This window comes from Ictidomys tridecemlineatus, unplaced genomic scaffold, assembly GCF_052094955.1.
Source record: "Ictidomys tridecemlineatus isolate mIctTri1 unplaced genomic scaffold, mIctTri1.hap1 Scaffold_910, whole genome shotgun sequence".
NCBI lineage: Eukaryota > Metazoa > Chordata > Mammalia > Rodentia > Sciuridae > Ictidomys > Ictidomys tridecemlineatus.
Genome location: NW_027526142.1, coordinates 60,800 through 81,346, shown reverse-complemented (window position 1 = coordinate 81,346; position 20,547 = coordinate 60,800). Strand labels below are relative to the sequence as shown.

The window sequence follows — 20,547 nt, the reverse complement described above, 5'->3', positions numbered from 1 at the left end:
ACTGCGGTACCACACACTCACACACACAGTGCACTCCACATTTAATGTGTGGTACCACACAAGGGCTTCTCCATCATCCTGTGTGAGATGGTTCAACTCAGTGAGCTTACCTTACTGCCATCAAACAGACAGAGGCAAACATGTCTGCTGAGCACCTGGATGCTCGTTCCTGGGAGAGGAATCATCTTACAGCTCCACAGGGTGAGGATCAAGGAAACACGACTTGGCCTTGACTTAATCTGAAAGAAAAACATAAAAACCTATTAATAGTGGTACAAATCCATTTCCAAAGCATCATTTGTAAAATACAGCTTAAGAAGATATACATAGAATACAAAAAGGAAAACTTTTACATGGATATACATACACAGAGTTTCAATAGTCTGTTCAAAATCAAACCCAGTTATTTCAGGTAAATTTTGCATAAAGTTATATTTGAAATATTTGCATTTTTTTCTTAACTACTTAAAAACTTCAATGAAAGACTACTAGTACTAGCAGGTAAAATATATGACCTGACCCTCGAATCACTGTATTCTAGTCTCCAGGTCCATTCCCATACGATGTGTGGAATTGAAGACAGTTACCCTAGCATGACAACCAAGATACCTGGCATTAATGTCACCCAGCTACCTCCTCTTTGGCTCTTAGATGCTTTGACATAGAATGTCATGTTTGGTCTGACTGTTCAAATCTATTTCACAGATAAAGGTCAGATTGTGAATACATAAACTGGCATTCTGTATTTTTATTTTTAAAGAACAGCTTCAATCAGCTAAACTTTACATTCTGCTTTATGATCACAAGCCTTTTCATTTAAATAATTTATATTGTTGCAAAAGATAAGATAATATCAATAATCTGTCACCTTTTTATTTAAGTAATGAGAGCTGGGTTTTTAGTTCCCGGGCACAAGTTCACGGCATTAACTGTGATCTGCTCAAGCACTGGTGCACCAAGCAGCCCCTCTGCCCAATCGCAATACAGCACCTCCTACTAAGGTGCCAGTTGATGCTCAGGGTGAGAGGATTAGGGGCACCAAGTTCTGCACCCCCCTTCCTACCACCCCGGCCAACACTGAGGGGTAAAGTCAAGGTAAATGGGAAGAGAGTGACATACTCTAATGCAGTTTATATCTGTTACAGGCACATATAAAGTAGAATTAAAGATCAAGAGCATATTCTACTTCAAATACTGGCATAGCAAGAATCTTTTTTTCTTGGTGGTACCCAAAAAGTGTGATCATGAGGTTCTGCCGACTTTTTCATTCCCACTCAACTAAGATCATGTCACTTCCACTCTTCCTGACGGAGCTGGCAGCTTCCCACTGCAAGAGATCTGAGATGAGCAGCTCGCAGAGAGCAAAGTCTGCTTAGTTCTTGGTCTCAGAGGTCTTAGTCCATGGTCGCTTGGCTCCACTGTTTTGGGGCCAGTGGCAAGGCAGGGAATCAGAGCGGGGAGCACATGGTGGCGTGATGTGTCACCTCGAAGCAGCCAGGAAGCAGATGGGAGAGAGGCAGGGGCTGGGGTCCTACAATCCCTTCATGGGTGTGGCTCAGCCATGTAACTTCCCCTCACTAGGCCCCAGCTCCAGGTCCTACCGCTTCCCAATAGCCCCCAGGCTGGCAGCAAGCCTTGACCCATGGGCCGTGGGGCACCTATCCAAAGCACAGTGCTGGCCAACACTGACTGCGTTCTCATACTCTGCCAGGCACTGCCAAAGCCTTCATAAATTCTCACAACCGCTCGATGTTAGGAGGACTGTCATCCCTGTTCCCAGATGAAGACACTGAGGTAAAGCATGATGAACAGGGAGACTCAGTATTACATCCTTTGTGGCCATGGGAGAAGGGCACAACCGCTAAGAGAAACCAGAGTCAGGGGACCAAGTCTAGGTGCTGCCTTGGCTATGTGAACACCACTGCTTTAAAGCCACATGTCACTCATGTGCTGGCCCCAGGACAACGGCAGCCAGGCTGCAGCATCTCTCTTGTCGCTGTACTCACAGTGCCTGTTTTCGCGTCCCACATCAGATCTCTGAAGGCCAGCTGTGATGCCGTGAGGTCAGGTTGCAGAAAGTAACTTGCTCGAAACTGATTCCCTGAAAAAACAGCTTTCCTTTATTTTCTTATAAAAAGAAGAATGAAATTCAAAACCAAAAGTCTAAGACATTATGCTACAAATTTAGGAAACAGATATTTCCAAAATGCCAAGGGGCTTACTAGCAACTTGCTTTCCAAGACAGATGAACCAAGATAGAATCATGCTCAAAATTTTAAGATAAAAACTGATAAAAGACTACTTTAAGATAGTTTTAAGGAAGATCTTAAAGAGTTTAGACCAACAACATGCTTCACAGTGAAGATGATTTATTCAAATATTTCTATAAAATGCAGAAATGTGTAACATTTTTTTATATATTTTAGAAAAAATACATAACCATTAGTTTTGCTTCTTTTTTAAATTTTTTTAGTTGTTGATGTAACTTTATTTTTATTTATATGTGGGGCTGAGGATCGAACCTGGTACCTCACACATGCTAGGCAAGTGCTCTGCCATTTAAGCCCAAGCCCCAGTCCCAGCCCTGCTTCTTTCTTCACATATATGTTTTTAGTTGTAGAGGAACAAAATACCTTCATTTTATTTATTTACTCTTCCGTGGTGCTGAGGATGGACCCGGTGCCTCACATGTGCTAGGCAAGCGCTCTACATTGAGCCCGGCCCCAGAACCTAGTTTTACTTCTTAACACAAAAGTGCAGGAATCCATCCACAAAATGCACGAGGACCTTTTCAACACTTAAGCCAGCGAGGGGGTAGGTCTCGTATTTGGGAACTTATAGTGGCACTTCTGCTATTAAGACCACCCAATGCAAGTGAACTCCCCCTCCACTCTGCCAAAAGGTCCTGCGCAGCACCGGAGATGGGTATGACCTGTCAGGAATGAAGCAGCCTACCTGTCCCCACCTCTATCCTGCTTTGGTGAAGAATTTTCTACCAAAAGTCTTTGATGTGTTCCAATATAAATAAAGCAAGCGCGGGCTCCATTCTTTGTTAGGAGCTAGACCCATCTGGTCAGCTTTGCCCTTTGATGCCCCTGCTCTGAAACTGCTTTCCTGTGTTCTGAGGTCATCTTGTGGTACTTTTTTTAACTATTACTTCCCAGCCAGCCCATCCCTCCGAAGGGAAGCCATTCCCTTGCCCACGCAGGATATGGGAGATACATAAGCATTTTTATACTTCTCTTCCATAGTTTATCATGAAGAATATTTATTATAAAATCACTTTTTTGTTTAAGAAATCATTTAAGTCCCTGCCCTGTGCCATGGGCTGTGCTAGGAGCTGCAAATGGAGCCGAGAATCCTTGTTGACCACAGCTGAGTGAGGGAAACAGAGAAGTAGGCACATGAGACTAGTGCATGTGCTCACAGGGTGGGAGGGAAGCCGCGCTGCCAGAGCGGGCATCGCTGCCAAGGTAGAAGGGACCCTGAGACTACAGGATGGGAAGGAGCAGGAAGAACCTTCCCAGCAGAAGTAACCTTGAAGCAGCCCTTCCACCCGCAGTTAATGGCTCAGGCACACAGGAGCCAGCCTGCACCTCATGACTCCCCTTCAAAATGAGCTTCTAGACAAAAGTTGCTAAGTACCGGGAAATCCAGGGTGAACAGGAATCAGAAAGCCCACGGAACGCTCCAGGAGAGCCCTTGCTGTGAAGAGGAGCAGAGGAAGGGAGGCTTCCTCGCTGGGACGGGATGGGCTGGTGGCACGATGCTGGGATGGGACGGTGGCACTGTGGTGCGCTGCTCACAGTGGTGGCAGGGGAAGGCAGGATAGGCAGGCTAGAGAGCAGGAAAGGGCTGGCAATTAAAAAGAATAGGGAAGGGCTGAGCCCACAACACAGGTAAACAGATGGTCCTCTCATAGAACTGGAGTCCTTGCTTATGGTCACAAGAGGGACAAGGAAAGGACGTGCTCCAAAGAGAAGTGAGACTCGGCATTTTCCTCAACTTGTTTTAGCTACCAGAGAAAAATTAGCCTCCAAGCATGGCTGCAGAGGCCGAGCGCCACCGTACCTTCCTCCAGCAGCTGGGAGAGTGTGGAAGGCCTGAAGCCTGCGGGGATAGCCCCCATGCTGGTTAACACACCCATGGTGTTCATCTGCCGAGGAGAGGACAAACAAAAGTGGTCTGCTCGCTTCCATCCATGGTTCCTCACCTCCCCACTGTGTCCCTTCAGCACCACAGCAAGCCCAACCCAACGGGAAAACACCACGTGCACGTGTCGGGAAAGTGCTGCAACGTGACCCAATTCCTGAGAGTACGTGGCCATCACTGGATCTGCACTCTCACAAGGACTTGGGGCCCACATAGTGCTGGGCGCAGAGCTTTGTGTTTCTAGATCACTGCTTCAAGTACATTCTGACTGTAATGCTCCTGCTCCACCCCCACCCCAACTGCACTGCCTTTCAGCAGATGATACCACTAGCATCTCCTTGGGAGTTAGAAGAGCAGTAGAAGGTCAGGAAGATGCTAACTGAACCGTTCATGGTGATTACTCACGGGGTGGAGAATTTTCATTTTGTCGTGTCATTTTTTTTAAATGACAGTATTACAGATAGTGTCTTACCTTTCTGGGTTTTTCAGACTTTTCAAATAATAACTAAAATCTAATGCCAGCCTTTGCCAAAATGATAAATAATCTGGATAGGATCAATGAGAAAGATTCCGAGCTCTGAAATCACACCATGAATGAGATGATCTACTCTTCTTGTACAGAAGCCCTAATGAGAAATGCTGGTTGCAGCTCAGGCTTGCTAAGGCAGAAAGAGAAGCCTTCTGCCCTGCACCTTCCACACCTGAGCCTGGATAGATCTAGGCAGTCTAGAAGAGTCTCCATCCTGGTTTGAATCTGAACTCAACCAGAACTAAAGGTAATAGAACACTTAGGACATCCCAAATGTCTTCATTGCCAAAAATATTATAAGACATCAAATATAAAGTATTATTAATAAGACAGCAGATACCAACCTCTGAGATAGCTTTTTGAACAGCACTGCGGCGAGTATCAGTTCTGGGGAAATGAAAGAGCAGGTAAGTGCAGGCGCAGCCTCTGCCCCTCACCACACGAATCAGAGAACAAGTACAAACACTCAGTAGATTCTGAAGACCAAACAATCTCTAGGCGAGGCCAAGCTAGAACTAAATGCACTAAAAATAATTGCAGAACTAAAGTAGCCATGACCTTTAGGTCAACAATAATATGAAAAGCTCTCTGGGTATAAGTTGACTCCATTTCAAGAAAATCTTGCATTATTTTAATAGTAAAAATAAATAAAAAGTCGGCAGAAGCTGCTCGCTCTCCCGCGCTCTGTACCTCTGATTAGCTTCGGATTCACCCTCCGTCCCCCCGGTGTCCTCCTCACTGCCCTCTTCACTTGTCGCCTGCTCCTCTTCTTTGTCACAGGGCTGGAAAAGTGTTGAAACAGGAAGTGCTTTCCAACTAACACAAAAATCAACCAATAAAAATGCTACGACTTTCAGAAACTTTCAGGCACAGAGGGGAATTTATATGTGACAGGGAAAAAATTTCAACCCATGACTGATAACTTCACTATGTGAAACAATGACAAAGACTAAAGTAAACAGCAAATTCACCAAAATAAATCCCAGGTAGAATTTATTCAAATGAAAAAAATTAAAAGAATTACCTCTGATAGGAGAAAATAAAGGTGGAGTAAAGCCCTTTGCAGTTACGATACCAAAATTTAAAAAATCATAAATGGAAATGCTAGCAGATTTCACTAATAAAAAATACACGCAGCTGAAGGTCAATAAAGAAACCATTAACACCAAGTTCTAAGGGTTAATTTCATAAAAAGCTCTTATAAATCAAGAAAAAGATTTTTTAAAAAAATTCATTTGAAAAATGGTCAAAGAAACTGAACTGGTTATCCACAAAGAAGAAGCGCAAATGGTCGTAAATCAAATGAAAGGATGCTCGGCCTCATTGGGAGTATCACAAGTACAAATAAAAACTATGAGGCTGTTTTGTTGACCACATTGGCAAAGGCTAAGACAGACTGGTACTGGCCAGCCTCGGCAGATGCATGGGGAAATAAGCCCTCTTGACATAGGAGGCCATAATTTTGCCAAGACAAAATTGGCAAAATAAATCAAGATATAAAGGTGTAAACCCTTTGAAGCACTGACAAGCATGTAGGATTTCACCCAAGAAGAACAACCAAGAGTCTACAAAGAGGTACATTCAGACTGATCCAAACAGGCTGCAGGTGGCCACCCTCCACCTCTTCCTCTCTAGCAGAACCACTGACTCATCGGGCCTGCTGAGACTCCATCTGGCCAGCCAGCCTCCCTTGCAGCTAGGTGTGGCCTGGGGACTAAATATGCTGGTCGTCGAGACGTGGCTGAAGTTTTCTAACTTCCAGAAAACTTTTTACCTCCTTAGATAGCAGCTCATATTTCTTGATTCTTTCCTCTTTTTCCTTTTGCTGCTCAGAATCATTAAAGGATTTGGCCACTGACTTAACTAAAGAGGTAACCCAGGAAGAGCTGCCTCACTTGGAGCTATGGAGTTGCAGGTGGGGCCTGAACCAGCACCAGAAAGCCATCTCCACACTCCTTCCATGTGTGGGAGAAGACGCAGCTACCTCAGGTGAGCTGCTTTGGGGAGATTTTTTGGTAACTCATAGAAGCTAATTTTAGGTTCTTTGTGGCATAATTGATGGTGATTATAGGTTGCAAACACCCTGAATAAATGTCACCACGAGCTGGAATGCTTGCTGCCTTCCAAAGGACCACCTAGACCTGTCCTGCATGGTGCATAGCCCTTCGCCACCCGTGGCTACTGAGCTCTTCACATTAGCACAGGTTGAGATGTGCTGTCCACGTAAACACACACTGGATTTTGAACCTAATATAAAACAAGTAACTCAATGTCCAAATATAGATCATGTGTTGAAACGATATTTTTGATATATTAGACAATATAAAATATTAAAAATAATTCCCCCTATTTGTTTACTTCTTAATGAGTGTAATGAAAATATATATTTGTGTCTTTTGCTGGCAAAGAATTCCTAAAACTCTTGGAATCTCCTGAATTCTTATCCATAAGAAGTTTTCTTATTCCTAAGAAGTTCAACCATTCTAGTGTGCAGGCTAGTGAGGTGCCTCTAGAGGACCCCTAGACAGCTTCAGGAAGGGATTAGAGGTTGGAACCTTCAGCTCTTCTTTCCAAACTTTAGGGAGGATGGAGGAGCTAGAGATTAAATTCATCACCAATGGTCAGTGATTTAGTTAATGAGAATAAACAAACTTCCATAGAAACCCCCGGGAGGCTGAGGCTTCGGTATCTTCCAGGTGGGTGAATACACAAAGGCTTTGGGGAACAGCACGCTTAGGTCCTGCATGCCCCACCTCAACATCTTGCCCTGTGCATCTTCTTCACTGGTGTTCCTGAGTTGCATCCTTTATAATAAACTGGTACATCCAAGTATAGTTGTCCCGCAGTATCCTCAGGGGATTGGTCCCAGGAATCCCCATGGATACTAAACCTAAGGATGCTCTAGTCACTTATATAAAATGATACAGTATTTGCATATGACCTGTATACATCTTCCCACATACCTTAAATCATATACAAAATACTTATGATCTCTAACACAATGTAAATGCCAAATAAATGATTATTGTATTGTATAGTTTAGAAAATAATGACAAGAAAAAGAAATGTACATGTTCAATATAGACGCAACTGTTTTAAGATATTTTTGCTCTGTATCCTCAGATACAGAGGACAGACAGGAAAGTGTTCTCCCAAGTTCTGTGAGTCACCCTAGGGAACCATGAGACCCCTGCAGAAGGAGATGAGACTTCTGAATTTTTGGCCAATCAGTCAGAAGTACAAGTGGCTGCTGGGACATGTGACTGGCATCTGAACATAGGGCAGTCTAGTGGAACTGTGCCCTTACTGTGTGACACCTGTGCTAAATCCAGGAGTTAAGGCCAGAATCCAACTGAGTTGCTGGACACTGGCTGGTGCTATGGAGCTGATATGGAAAATGACACCCGTGGTGTCAGAGAATAACCCCGCCCCTCCGTCAGGAACTCAATTACAAGAAGAATTTCTCCTTTCTTAACGCAAAACAAAGTACAAATTTAAAAATAAAAATAAAGCTCACTAGTCATGAGTAGCATTTCATTACTAATGCTTTAAAATATACACTGAAAAAAGGAAATATTTCCTTAATTCAATATTTATCCTAACTTTTATCAAATGCTTCCCTACTGCCATACCCCAATACCTTTGTGACTATAAATGAATCATTCCTTTGGGTTGCTCAACACACATTCAAATTCTACATGCAAATGGGGACCATTTACACAAGCATTTATGAGGACCCGTACTTATTCTAGCAATTTGATTATTGCAGAAAATATTTTTGAATTTGTAAGTCTCTCTTTGGAAAATTTCTTCCAGGAGTATCATATAAATCCCTGAAGAAAAATGATTCTATTAAGTTAAGCCCTATTTTGAAACAAAAATAGTTTACCCAATGTTCCTATCTACCTAATCCATGTTTTCAATACTTGTCCATTGAAAACAATACTTGTTCATGTACGAAATATAATCCATCCTTGAAAAACAGTAATTTCCACTACTGAAGACATGTAAAAGCAAAGACTTTCTTAGAATATACATTATTATTTAGTATTGGTGGCATTTTTCCAGGAAAAGTTAAAAAAAAAAACCTATGAATTAAAATGTATTAGCTGAGTGCAGTAGCACATGCCTGTAATTTCAGAGACTTGGGAGTCTGAGGCAGGAGGACTACAAGTTTGGGGCCAGCCTCAGCAACTTGGCAAGGTTCTAAGCAACTTAGCAAGGGGTCCTGTCTCAAAGTAAAAATAAAAAGGGGTGGGGACGTAGCTCAGTGGTAAAGCACTCCCAAATTCAATCCCTGGTACCAAACCAAACAAAAAACAATAAAGATATTACTTGTACAATATTCGTGCATATTTTACTATTAATGAGTGTCACACTTTGAAGTTAAACAAAAGATCAAGATTTATATATTCAATAAAAATTTCTGGGGCTGGGGATGTGGCTCAAGCGGTAGCGCGCTCGCCTGGCGTGCGTGCGGCCCGGGTTCGATCCTCAGCACCACATACCAACAAAGATGTTGTGTCCGCCGAGAACTAAAAAGAATAAATGTTAAAAATTCTATCTCTCTCTCTCTCTCTCTCCTCTCTCACTCTAAAATTCAAAAAATAAATAAATAAATAAATAAATATCAAAAAAAAAAAAATTTCTTTGAATCATTTCACTAGCAGAAAACTGTCTCAAATCCTTTACAAACCACACCTGCATGGCTGAGGCTGTAGGTCAGGGGTAGATAACCTGCCCAGCTAGGCCAGGTCTGATCCCTGCTCTGCATAAACAAGACCCCACAACTTCATTTTTCTATCCCACCTGCCACTTATGTATGCACAGGCCTAGAATGGACGTGCGCCCCTTCAAGTCTAAGCCAACAGGAAGAAGTGTGATAGTGCTCCCCCTACCTCAGCTAGAACACTGCCTAACTCACCTGAATAACTCGGTACATATGACATTCAGAAACTAATTATAAAATTTTACCCCTTGTTAAGATTTATCAACACTAAAGCCACATCTTTAGAACAGGTAACTTTAATAATAGACTCTCACATAACTACTGCTTGTAAATCATAATCCCTTATTTAAACAGACTGAGCCTTTAGAAACATTCTCCTTACACTAGGTCCCCGTCTTCTCTACTTACCTTAAATGTAAGGTCCCCAACTTGCTGAGCAGTAAAATCTCCAAGAGCAATATATTTTCTACTTGTTTGTTTAGGACATTCATTTTCTTGTTCCTCTTCCTCTTCTGATTCTTCTTCCTCTCCACCACTTTCTTCCATTTCGTCATCATTTTCACCTTCTTCATCTTCCTCAGAAGAATCCTCATCTTCCTCTTTGTCAGTAAGTACATCAGTTCTACAAAAAGCATTTGTATGAGGAGATCTCTTGGAAAAACATGCGAATACAAACCCAGTTGGAGCAGAACCTCTGTACCTTGAAGAACTGTTCCATTTTTGGAGCTGGCCAAAAAAAAAAAGCAATGAAAGGAAAGTACAACTAATGGTTCCCACAACCGTGCTGAGCACACGTGACCTGAAGGACTGAGGGTGGACAAGGAGCCGGTTCATATGAGCGAGGCCTGTGCTACAAGAGCACTCCACCCCCGGCCTGGGTCCCCCATTCAGGACACGCTGCTTGAGCGCTCTCACACAGTGCTTGAAACACAAGTGGGGGTTTTGATTCTGGCTCTCTCTCTTCCGTGGGTGACCTTCTTGTAAGCTCTCCCTTTCTCATAAATAAAGTTGAGATAACAACAGAACCTGACTCCTAAGGCTGTCATGAGGATGAGGTGAGTGACAATCCGTAAAGTGTTTAGAACAATGTCTGCCTGCAGTGAGCTTCCCATCAGAGCCAGTTAGGATGAGGGCTGAGGCAGTGGCTCAGTGGTAGAGCTCTTGAATGTATACTGGAGTATCTGGATATACCTAGAGCCATTTATCTTCATCACTATTGTATTTCTTTCCTCTTAATCAGTGTTGCTAAGAATTTATCAATTTGATTAATATTTACAGAAAAGTCAATGTTTGGCTTTGCTGAATGCACCACTGTTTATCTGTTGATGTCACTGTTTTCTGTTCCCATTGTATTTTTTCCTTTCCCTTGGGTTTACCTTGTTCTTTTTTCTGGCTTCTTAAGTTAACAGCTTCAATAATTGATTTTTGGTATCTTTTAAAATTATTCATTGAAGCCATGAATTCCTTTCTAAGCACTGCCTTGGCTGCAACCCATGAGTCATACATCCTTTTTAAAATATTTTTTTAGTTGTAGTTGGACATAATAAATAAAGGTATTATGTGGTGCTGAGGCTCAAACCCAGCGTCTCATATGTGCTAGGCAAGCACTCTATCGCTGAGCCACAACCCAGCCCCAGAGTCATACATTTTTATCATTTGAAATATTTTCCAATTTCCAGTGCAATACTTTCTTGAATTAATGCATCATACAGATAAAGTATGTAACATAATTTGCAGACTTTTAATGATATCTAGTTATTTTTCTGTCACTGAGCTTTAATAAAATTCTAAGAGATCAAAAAATATATACAATTTCAATTCTTTGAAATTTATTGAAAATTGCTCTCTGGTCCTATATGGCTCATTTTGACTAATGTTATATGTTCATTTGAAAAGAATGCATATTATTTATTTGCACAGATTTTTATAGTTGTTTGTGGTGGAAAAGTTAAGTAAAATATCAGCTATTCTGACATTCTTAATGCTAGAATTCAGTGAAAATTCTAGAATCTTCGAGTCAATATTCTTACCATTTTTCCCACAGTGTAAAAAGCTGGGGAAGAGCATTTGAAGGGTCTAAATAATTGATATTTTATTGCTCCCTACAAATTGGGTTTGTTTATACCTACAAGTCTTTTGTAATTTGTAAGAGAGATTATTAACATTCTCTCCAGCAGAAAAACAATTATGTGTCTACTTCAAATTTTTAAAAAACATTTATAAGAAAGGGGACCCTGTCAGTAGACACTGCAAGTCATTTTCCTTACCCATCAACACTGACACTCAGGGCGTCATCCTAGTTATTTAACACTTGTTTACGTAGCTTCTCGCACCTCTGTTTTGCTTTCCCAACTACATCTTGAGTAATCTGAGGGCAAAGACTAGGACGTGCACATCTTTACATCTCTCTTGGGATTTGACGTGTCCTATCATGCACAATAACTACTCATTATTCAGACCATTGTGGTCATTTCCTCATATCTATGCTGTTATAGCATATATTTATTTCAGAATCAAATGTAAAAATGATAGCAACATAATATCTGAAAGAAAGGAATGAAGGCAAGAAGATAGCATACTCAGTTCTATGTTCTCTGCTTGTGGTCACAGCAAGCGCCTGCAGCTGTTGAGTGAGCTTGTCCAGAAAATTCTGCTCCTCCTCCTTTCTCTGATTATAGTTCCTGACGGGTGCAGACTCATCCGCCTAGGAGAGAATATTTCATTGAAAAATGATTTTTAGTTTCCTAATTACATTCATCTTAAAAAAATAACAATAAAAACCACAGTAAGTGCTGTAGGACAAAATAAAGACTAGTGTGAGATTATACTTACCTTAGGGAAATACATCAAGAGTTACAAGAAATTTAGTGAAGTAATTGAGTTGGAATGCAAGCCAAATGAAAACACAAAACCACATGGTTTTGTTTTCGTTTTGTTTTTTGCTGAGCACTGCAGACACTCTAGAGTCAAGTAGGGGACAGGGTCTGACAGGATATTGGCTCCAGAGTCAGAAAGGAGAGGGCTGGTCCCAGGTTCTGCCGCTTACTGACAGAGACATTGTTTCTTCACCTTTGAAGGCAGTTTTCCCATCTGTGAAATGGGTTAACTAGGTTTTCAAACTTGGGGCGAGCCTGCCTCCTGCGTTGAAAAGTTCTGTGTCACTGCAGAAATGCAGAGGAGACACTCAGATGCAGTAACAAGGATTCAGACACAGGCAGGGGACACTTTCAGGTGACTTCCACTTGCTCCATGAGCCTCTAGCCCTAGACACGTAGATGAAACTCAGGCCCATAGAAAAAAAAAAAAAAACTCCTGAAGGGATGGCCAAGGGTAAAGCTGGCTCCTCCAATCTGGCAGTCATTGCTGTAAGAGCCACCACCGAGACGAGACTTCCTTCCACTCACCGAGGGCTAGACTCTACCCACAGTGGGATTAAAATCAAAATGGCTCCAAAATGCAACTCATCTAAATTATACAATGCACACATTTGAAAGGCAGTGTCTGGTTTCTGGGTCCTTAATGCTGAAGACCTCAGCAGGGCTGGAGGTTCTCTTCTGCTCTGAAGCACACCTGGGAGACCATGCCCCCACTCAGCACCTCTGGGTTGGGCTTTATTTCTAATGCAACCCAGGAACTTACCGACTCCAATTCATTCTTCTTCATGAAAATATTTATATAAAAAGTTTTTTTTCTAATATGATTCACATAATACTTACTTTTCTTAGCTTTTGAAGAACATTTTTATTCTCATCTATTGCCTATTTTAACTGGATACATCTAAATTTAAAAAAAAAAAGAAAATATAATGATTTTTCTGTTGTCACAATTAGAAAGCTATTTAAAAAAATCATTCAATCACTAAGCAGGCAAGGCCATTGGCTACTGTTAAAAATAATGTTTAAAAATCCACATGTAAAAACCTTTGTACCCATTGCTTTAGATGATCCAAGGGGCGCTCCAAGGCCCTGGGCAGGAAAACCAGGCTCAGAAATGTCAGGGACCTGGGGCCTCAGTCTCCTGAGTCTAAAATGAGGAGGGGCTCTGGGTTCTAAGACGCCTCCCCAGCTCTACAGTTGCCAAGGCCAAGGAACTGGACATGAGACACAACTGACCCCCACCACAGCTGTGTAAGTCTCCCAACAAGCCCGACTCCAGGCAGAGAAAATAAGGTTCTAAAAAGAACCACAGTGGGTCCCTGGGAGGGCAGCAGGGAGGGCAGGTGGGCACCCGGACTCCGAGTGCCCACTCGGACTAGTGGCAGTGGCAGTGGCTGCCTCTTCCTGCCACTGCCACTACACACCCCTTTTGAACAGGCTCTCGGGACAGGTGCAATGCTTTGGGCTACAGAGACAGCTCATATATCTCAGTTGAAGTCTCAGACACCCAGAGAAGAGATACAAAAAATGACCAAAAATGGGGTACAACTGATGATAGGGGAGTTTTCCTTCTTTTTCTTGATACTAAGGATTGAATCCAGGAACACTGAACCACAGAGCCACATCCCCAGCCCTTTTCTGCATTTCATTTAGAGACAGGGTATCCCTGAGTTGCTTGGAGACTCACTAAGTTGCTCAGGCTGCCTCTGAACTCATGATCCTCCTGCCTCAGCCTCCTAAGCCACTGAGATCACAGGTGTGTGCCGTGGCACCCAGAGGAGTTTTCAAACATCAAATCTTTTTGTACTATTCGGAGCCCTGGCTTTTCTCTCACTCTCTGAAAAGTGACTTCTGTGTTACTGGAGCTGTTTTTCTCTTACAGATGTGAATGAAATGACATAAAAGGGAAAAGGGGTAGGAGTCAAAAGTCCTTTGTGAAATGGGCAGAAAAAGAGAAATGGCAACATGAAACTGGTTGACCCTGCCAGGTGCCTGCCCCAAACCCTCCTCTGGCTTCCTCTATCCTGTGACCTGCCCTCTGTTCTCAGCCTCCACTGCAGGTGGTGGGGGGACACCTGGGCTGGCCAACAGAACATAAAAGAGCATGCTCAGGATGCCCCCTGCCCCCAGCCTCTACAGCAAGGCATTAAGAAACCCCCTCCCCTTCCTGCTCTTAAATACTGCCCCCTAAGGACTTTGCAATTCTGAGGACAGACATCATCAACAAGCTGAGGCTGGCAGAAGAGACAGAACGTCACCAACCGCTGGTCTTGGGACATCAGGAGCCACTGACCCACCTGGGAGAATCCAGCAGCAGAGTTTTGTCAGATGAGACTTAGTAAAGCTGCTTATTTTGACAGATGGCCTGTTGAATGAAAGAACTCAGAAATCTCACTTGAGAGCCAGAGTGCAAAATGATTTTTTTATAATACACAATCCAAGAAAATATCTGCTTCATATCTATAAAATTATCAAATCCTCAAACAGCCCAGATTCTTAAGATTCCTGGTTCAGGATAAAAACTAAGCACACACCCATCTTCGCTGCCTCCTGAAACCGAACAAAAAATGACTAAAGTGTTTTCGAAGGTAATAACCCCAAACAGCAAAGAATGGGAAAGGATCATGGGCCAGCAAGAGAGGGCAACAAATTTCTGCTTCATGGAAAAAACAGAAGCATGTTCGTTTATCAAGTGACACTCTTATCAAGTGTCACACAGGCACAAGGGACACCCGGCAGAACACTCCAGGATCATGAAGATCTGTCTAGGATGCACATGGGTGCACGTTTAGGGAAATCAATCTTAAAGCCATCAGGGGTCTTTGTATTACTCGGGGAAAGAGCAAAGATTCTCATTAAGTTTACATTTAGTTAAGGCTCTTTTGTAATAAAGGTAGCAACTTTTAAAGTTTATTTACAGAAATCCTCAGCCTGTTAGCTCTCTTCTCTTATCTCACCTTCTGTTTTCCCACTGAACCAGAAGATTCTTCTTAAAATATAATAATAATAATAATAATAATAATAATAATAATAATAATAAATGATTTGGGGAGAATCATAATTACAAAAGAACTTTCCAGCACACCTATTCCTGCACTGAAGGCTCCTCAGACTAAAGGCTGGTTCCTGACCCCATGATGAGCCCTGTCCACCTGCAAAGAACTTAATTTGCATTCAGCATATGGTGCTAACAGAAAAGACACCAAGATACGCAACAGTGAAAGAACCCGAGAAAGGGCTCTAGAATAATCAACCCAGGCTCACATTCTCAAATAAAAATGAATAGTAAAGGGCCACCAGACTAAATAAAGAAAACCAGCAACATAAGGATAAAATGTAAAATTAATAAATAAATAAATAGGAATCCGAGCAACAAGGAAGCAAAGACAATTCAAAGAACAGAAGAAAACTTAAAAACAAACCTAAGCATGGAAGGAGAAAATCTGAAAGCAGGAATATGATAGTATAAAAAAAAAGACTGAAAACAAGAAAAAACACTAGTAAATGAACAACATGATCAGTAAAATAAAACATTCATAGAAGTTATAAAAATTTTTGTTAGTGTTATATTTGGAATGTCTGATGGACTTAATTGTGGCTGCTACACAAAATACTGTCAGTATTTGTTACCCAATCCTCAATTACAATTCCATTTAGGAGGGAAAAAAAAAAGTCAAGAGAAACTCCCAGGCATAAGAAAAAGACAAGCAACAAAAGTATTCATGAGAGGTTTAGAAACCTAGACAATCTATCCAAGATATTCAATACCCGACTCAAAGATGTTTCAGAAAAAATAAATAAATGGAAGTAAAGAAGTGATCTTTAGTAAAATAAAATTTCCCAGAGCTCATGAGAAATATATGAGTTTTCAAAGTGAAACTATCCACTTGGTGCTAAACAGATAAAAACAATGCCAAAATATATTCTGCTAAAATTTCAAAACACCAAGGCTGAAAAGTCAACAGGCTAATTATTAAGGAACGATAATTGGACTTACCAGCATCACTGCATGCAAAGAAAACTCAACAATGCCTTCAAAAGTTTTAGTAACAATTATTTTAAATTCTATAACCAGCTAACTATTAATCAAACATAAGGGCAAAATGACATTTTCAGACTTGCAAACATCAGTGTGAATTTTTAAGGGACTGTGAAGGGATCATTTTATTCACAAGCTAACTATGGCTTAAAAATACTTATTATTGCCAGGCGGAGTGTCACACATCTACAATCCCAGCAACTCTAGAGGCTGAGGAGGAGGATTGAAAGTCTGAGGCCAGCCAGGGCAACTTAACAAGACCTTGTCACAGAAGAAAAAAATAAAAAGGACGAGGGATGTAACCATGTGGCAAAGGGGCCTGGGTTCAATCTCTTCTCCCCATAAACACTTAATATTTTTTATTTTGAGAGAGAGAGAGAGAGAGAGAGAGAGAGAGAGAGAGAGAGAGAGAGAGAGAGAGAGAATGAATTTTTAATATTTATTTTTTAGTTTTTGGTGGACACAACATCTTTATTTTATTTTTATGTGGTGTTGAGGATCCAACCCAGCGCACCAGGCATGCCAGGCGAGCATGCTACTGCTTGAGCCACATCCCCAGCCCCAACGCTTAATATTTTTTAAAAGAAAATTCAAAACTTAGCTTTCCCCAGGGCTTCAAATATAGTCTGTATATATTATTTTGTTTTTAAATCTAGCAAAGCAAGCACGATTACCTTTATTATTTTCTTCACTATTATTAATTAACTTAATTTGAAATAATTCCTTAAACAATCAATCCTGCCAATAATGGTAAATTAAATTCCATTTGACATTTTAAAAATTATTTATATTTTACTTTGCCTTTAGACACTTTGAATTGCTGGCTTAAGTAAAACTTTTCCAAATGCTTCTAATAAATAATTTAAGTTAATAGAATGAATCTCATGCTCTTTTCTTTTCTTCCCCATGGTCTTATTACTTAAGTATTTACTATTTATCTCCTGGTGCCCCTTCTCATGTTCTTCTGAATGCTATAAACTCTTTAAATACCCTCAAATATGCAGATTTACTTAATGATGTTCTGAACTTAATGCAAAAGTGTTAACAGTCTAGTTCAGTTTAGTTCGTTATGTCTATTTAATGTTAAAATTTCCCAGGGATTAAAACCAGAAACTACTTACTCATATAGAGAACACAGTATCTTTTCAAGAAAATTAAAGGTCATTATCCCAAGCAAAGACAAATTGCTTCTAGCAAGATTTCTGATCATTTCTGGGCTACATGAGCCAAGGGTCTAGGGTAATTCTGCGTGAGCCACCACAGTGCATTCTGAGCAGATTTTAGTTGCTGCACAATAGCAACAAGCCCACAACCACTAGGTGTAGCTAGTTCCTTCTAGACCTTCATGACAACACCCTGCAATCCTTCCATTTGGTTGTAATGGACTAAACCCTGCACCTCTGAGGTTCTCAAGTGCTCTCCCTTGTTTCAGGAATTCTGTATTTCTTAGCCACCTTAAAACATTTTCATAGGCTCCCAACTTTAGTGTCTTAAAGCCAAGTAATGCTAGATGCATTAACTAACTGCTGTGAGCCTTGATTTTCTTATTTATGTTAATAAGTACCTTATGGTATTATTGAAAAAATTTAAGAAAAAGTTTGAGGAGTACAGACTATAATGCCCGGCACATACAGGGTATAAAATAAATGAAGGGTACTTCTTTTTAATATTTACTATTCTTTATTTGATCTTATCATTTCAAATTAAGACCAGGTAGATTTAGATAATGATAGGAAATATTTAAAAGTACATTTTAGAAAATCTTATTCACTGTTACCTCAATATTATCTACCATTATTATTTTGTCTTTTGGGTGAAACAGAGATAAATAAAAAGAAAAAGCAAGAAAGGAAGGGAAAGAGGGCAAGAAAGTCTCAAACAACTTCTGTGCCTTAAATCCAACTCATTGAGATATAAGCTTAGTCCCAAGAAAACCCAATAATTGAGCATACTTTACCTTTGGTAAATATCTCGACTTTTATTAGGTTCTAGAGCTTCTTTCAATCAGCTCTCAGAAAGCAGACTATCAACCTACGGCAAACGGAGACAGTTTAAAACATCATATTAAGTTATGATTCTTACATTTCAGTTATGTCTATTTACTTTTCTCCCCTTATGAAATAAACATAATAAATAATACAATAAAGTCGAAAGAATTTTATAGCAATACCTATATGCCACTACCTCGATTCTACTGTTCACATTTTACCCTACTTATTTAGTCTATCTATCCATCAACCCACTTTATTTTTATGCATTTTGAAGTCAACCGCAGTCACCAATACACTGCCCCCTAAATAATGTGCTATAGGGACCACTAAGAGAGCTGAATATTTGATGTAAAACATACAAAGACATGCACAAACCTAAAAGGTATATCTGCTGCATTTTGACAAACATGTGTGTTTATAACTGAAACCTCATAGAAGAACTCCAATGTCCTTTCTAGTAAATTCCATCCCATTCCTCCTGAGACAAACTTGTGTTGATTTTTGTCCACCCTAAATTTTGCCTGCTCTTGAACTTTTACATAAAGGAACTTGTACAGTATGAACTCTTGTCTACATGAACCATGTAATGTTATGCTTCCACACTGTTGTATCATAAGTTTATTCCTTATTACCAAATAGTATTCATTGCATCGAATGTTACATGACTTTGTCCTGACTTCCTGTGTTACTAAAGACTACTTGCATCTTTGTCAATGTACCCCTCCAAAAAGGCACATCTTTCTTTGGTTTCTTTTCTGCAGATTATGTGCAAAAGATAAAGTAGATAAAAAAGTAAATTCCACTAGCTTCTTCTCTGTCCTTATTATTTGGCATCCACCTGAGTTATTTACAAAATTCATACACTCAGTGACCCAAATAGAAAGGTGATTCCTTGTCCCATGGATATCATGCTGGAAATTTATTCCACTTTCTTTTTTTTTTTTTTTTTTTTAAGAGAGAGAGAGAAAAAAAAATTTTAATATTTATTTTTTACTTTTCGGTGCACACAACATCTTTATTTTATTTTTATGTGGTGCTGAGGATCGAACCCAGCGCCCCCAGGGCATGCCAGGTGAGCACATTAGCGCTTGAGCCACATCCCCAGCCCCGTCCGTCCACTTTCTTTTCAGGTCTCTTTTGTGGATACAAGAAAGAATGAGCTAATACTATTAAAACGTCCTTTCCAGATATTCAAGGTATCAAGTGGTTCCTGAATCAATTTGTCCCCAAGTTGAATAATTTTGTAATCATCTTTTATTTTTGCTTTACTAACTGCTTTTATAGTTTACTTTTGAAAAATTTCCTGGTTCTCTAAATGTCCTACTAAATTTAAAATTAAGTGCAGAACCACAGTAAGTTACCGGTAAGTAAGTCAATACTCCATCAAGTTTTATTTTTCATTTCTACCAGGAGACAATTTTGCTTTTGCTGTACCACTGTGATTCCAATACAAAGTCACTTAAATATTTATGTGCCAAATTCTTTGGTACATTTTAAAATTTATTTTTTTAAATTCTTTTTAGGTACCAGGGATTGAACTCAGGGGCACATGACCCCAGCCCTATTTTGTATTTTATTTAGAGACAGTCTCACTGAGTTGTATAGCACCTCATTTTTGCTGAGGCTGGCTTTGAATTCACCATCCTCCTGCCTCAGCCTCCAGAGCTGCTGGGATTACAGGCCTGCATCACTGTGCCTGGCTTATTTTTAACTGATATAAAATAATTTTATTTAGAGTAAAAATCTTGGCAATAGATCCTTTTTACAAAATAAAATTAGCAAACTGATAAAGAATCTAAAAAAAAAATGAACCTATTAATTGCTATTTACTTTTTTTTTCTCGCAAGGTAATAGACCTGGGATGAAATGTCACACACCTATAATCCAAGCTACTATGGAGGCTAAGGCAGGAGGATCACAAGTTCAAGGCCAGCCTCGACAATTTAGCCAGACTCTGTGTCACAATAAAAAATAAAAAGGGCTAGGATGTGGCTCACTGGTGGAGCACTTACATGCCTAGCATGCACAAGGCCCCAGACTTATCCCCAGTGCCACAAAAACAAATAAATAATAAAAGAGCTGGGATGTGGCTCAGTGATAGGGCACACCTGGGTTCAATCTCAGTACTGGAAAAAAAAAAAGGCATAGGCATTCGGTGTACTTAAAAATGAGAAAAAACACTACTCCCAGCATTCCACCACAGAGATACCATTTCAGCATGTTTTCTTTTA

General features: G+C 40.4%; 1 protein-coding gene across 9 annotated transcripts in view; it reads right to left on the bottom strand.

Moving 5' to 3' along the window:
- Window positions 1-20,547, bottom strand: part of LOC144374867 (nephrocystin-1-like) — a 41,881-nt gene that overhangs the window by 20,375 nt on the left and 959 nt on the right. For all 9 annotated transcript variants that reach the window (XR_013434134.1, XR_013434133.1, XM_078037628.1 and 6 more), the window contains exons 2-11: window positions 18,283-18,356; window positions 13,127-13,187; window positions 11,990-12,114; window positions 10,111-10,136; window positions 9,819-10,032; window positions 5,372-5,497; window positions 5,026-5,068; window positions 4,072-4,156; window positions 2,007-2,101; window positions 111-239 (exon numbers count right to left, since the gene is read on the bottom strand). Coding sequence is in view for 7 of the 9 variants with exons in the window: in XM_078037628.1 (XP_077893754.1) it covers window positions 111-239; window positions 2,007-2,101; window positions 4,072-4,156; window positions 5,026-5,068; window positions 5,372-5,497; window positions 9,819-10,027 (687 nt within the window). In the remaining 2 variants the exon portion in view is untranslated. The remainder of the gene's footprint in view (window positions 1-110; window positions 240-2,006; window positions 2,102-4,071; window positions 4,157-5,025; window positions 5,069-5,371; window positions 5,498-9,818; window positions 10,033-10,110; window positions 10,137-11,989; window positions 12,115-13,126; window positions 13,188-18,282; window positions 18,357-20,547) is intronic.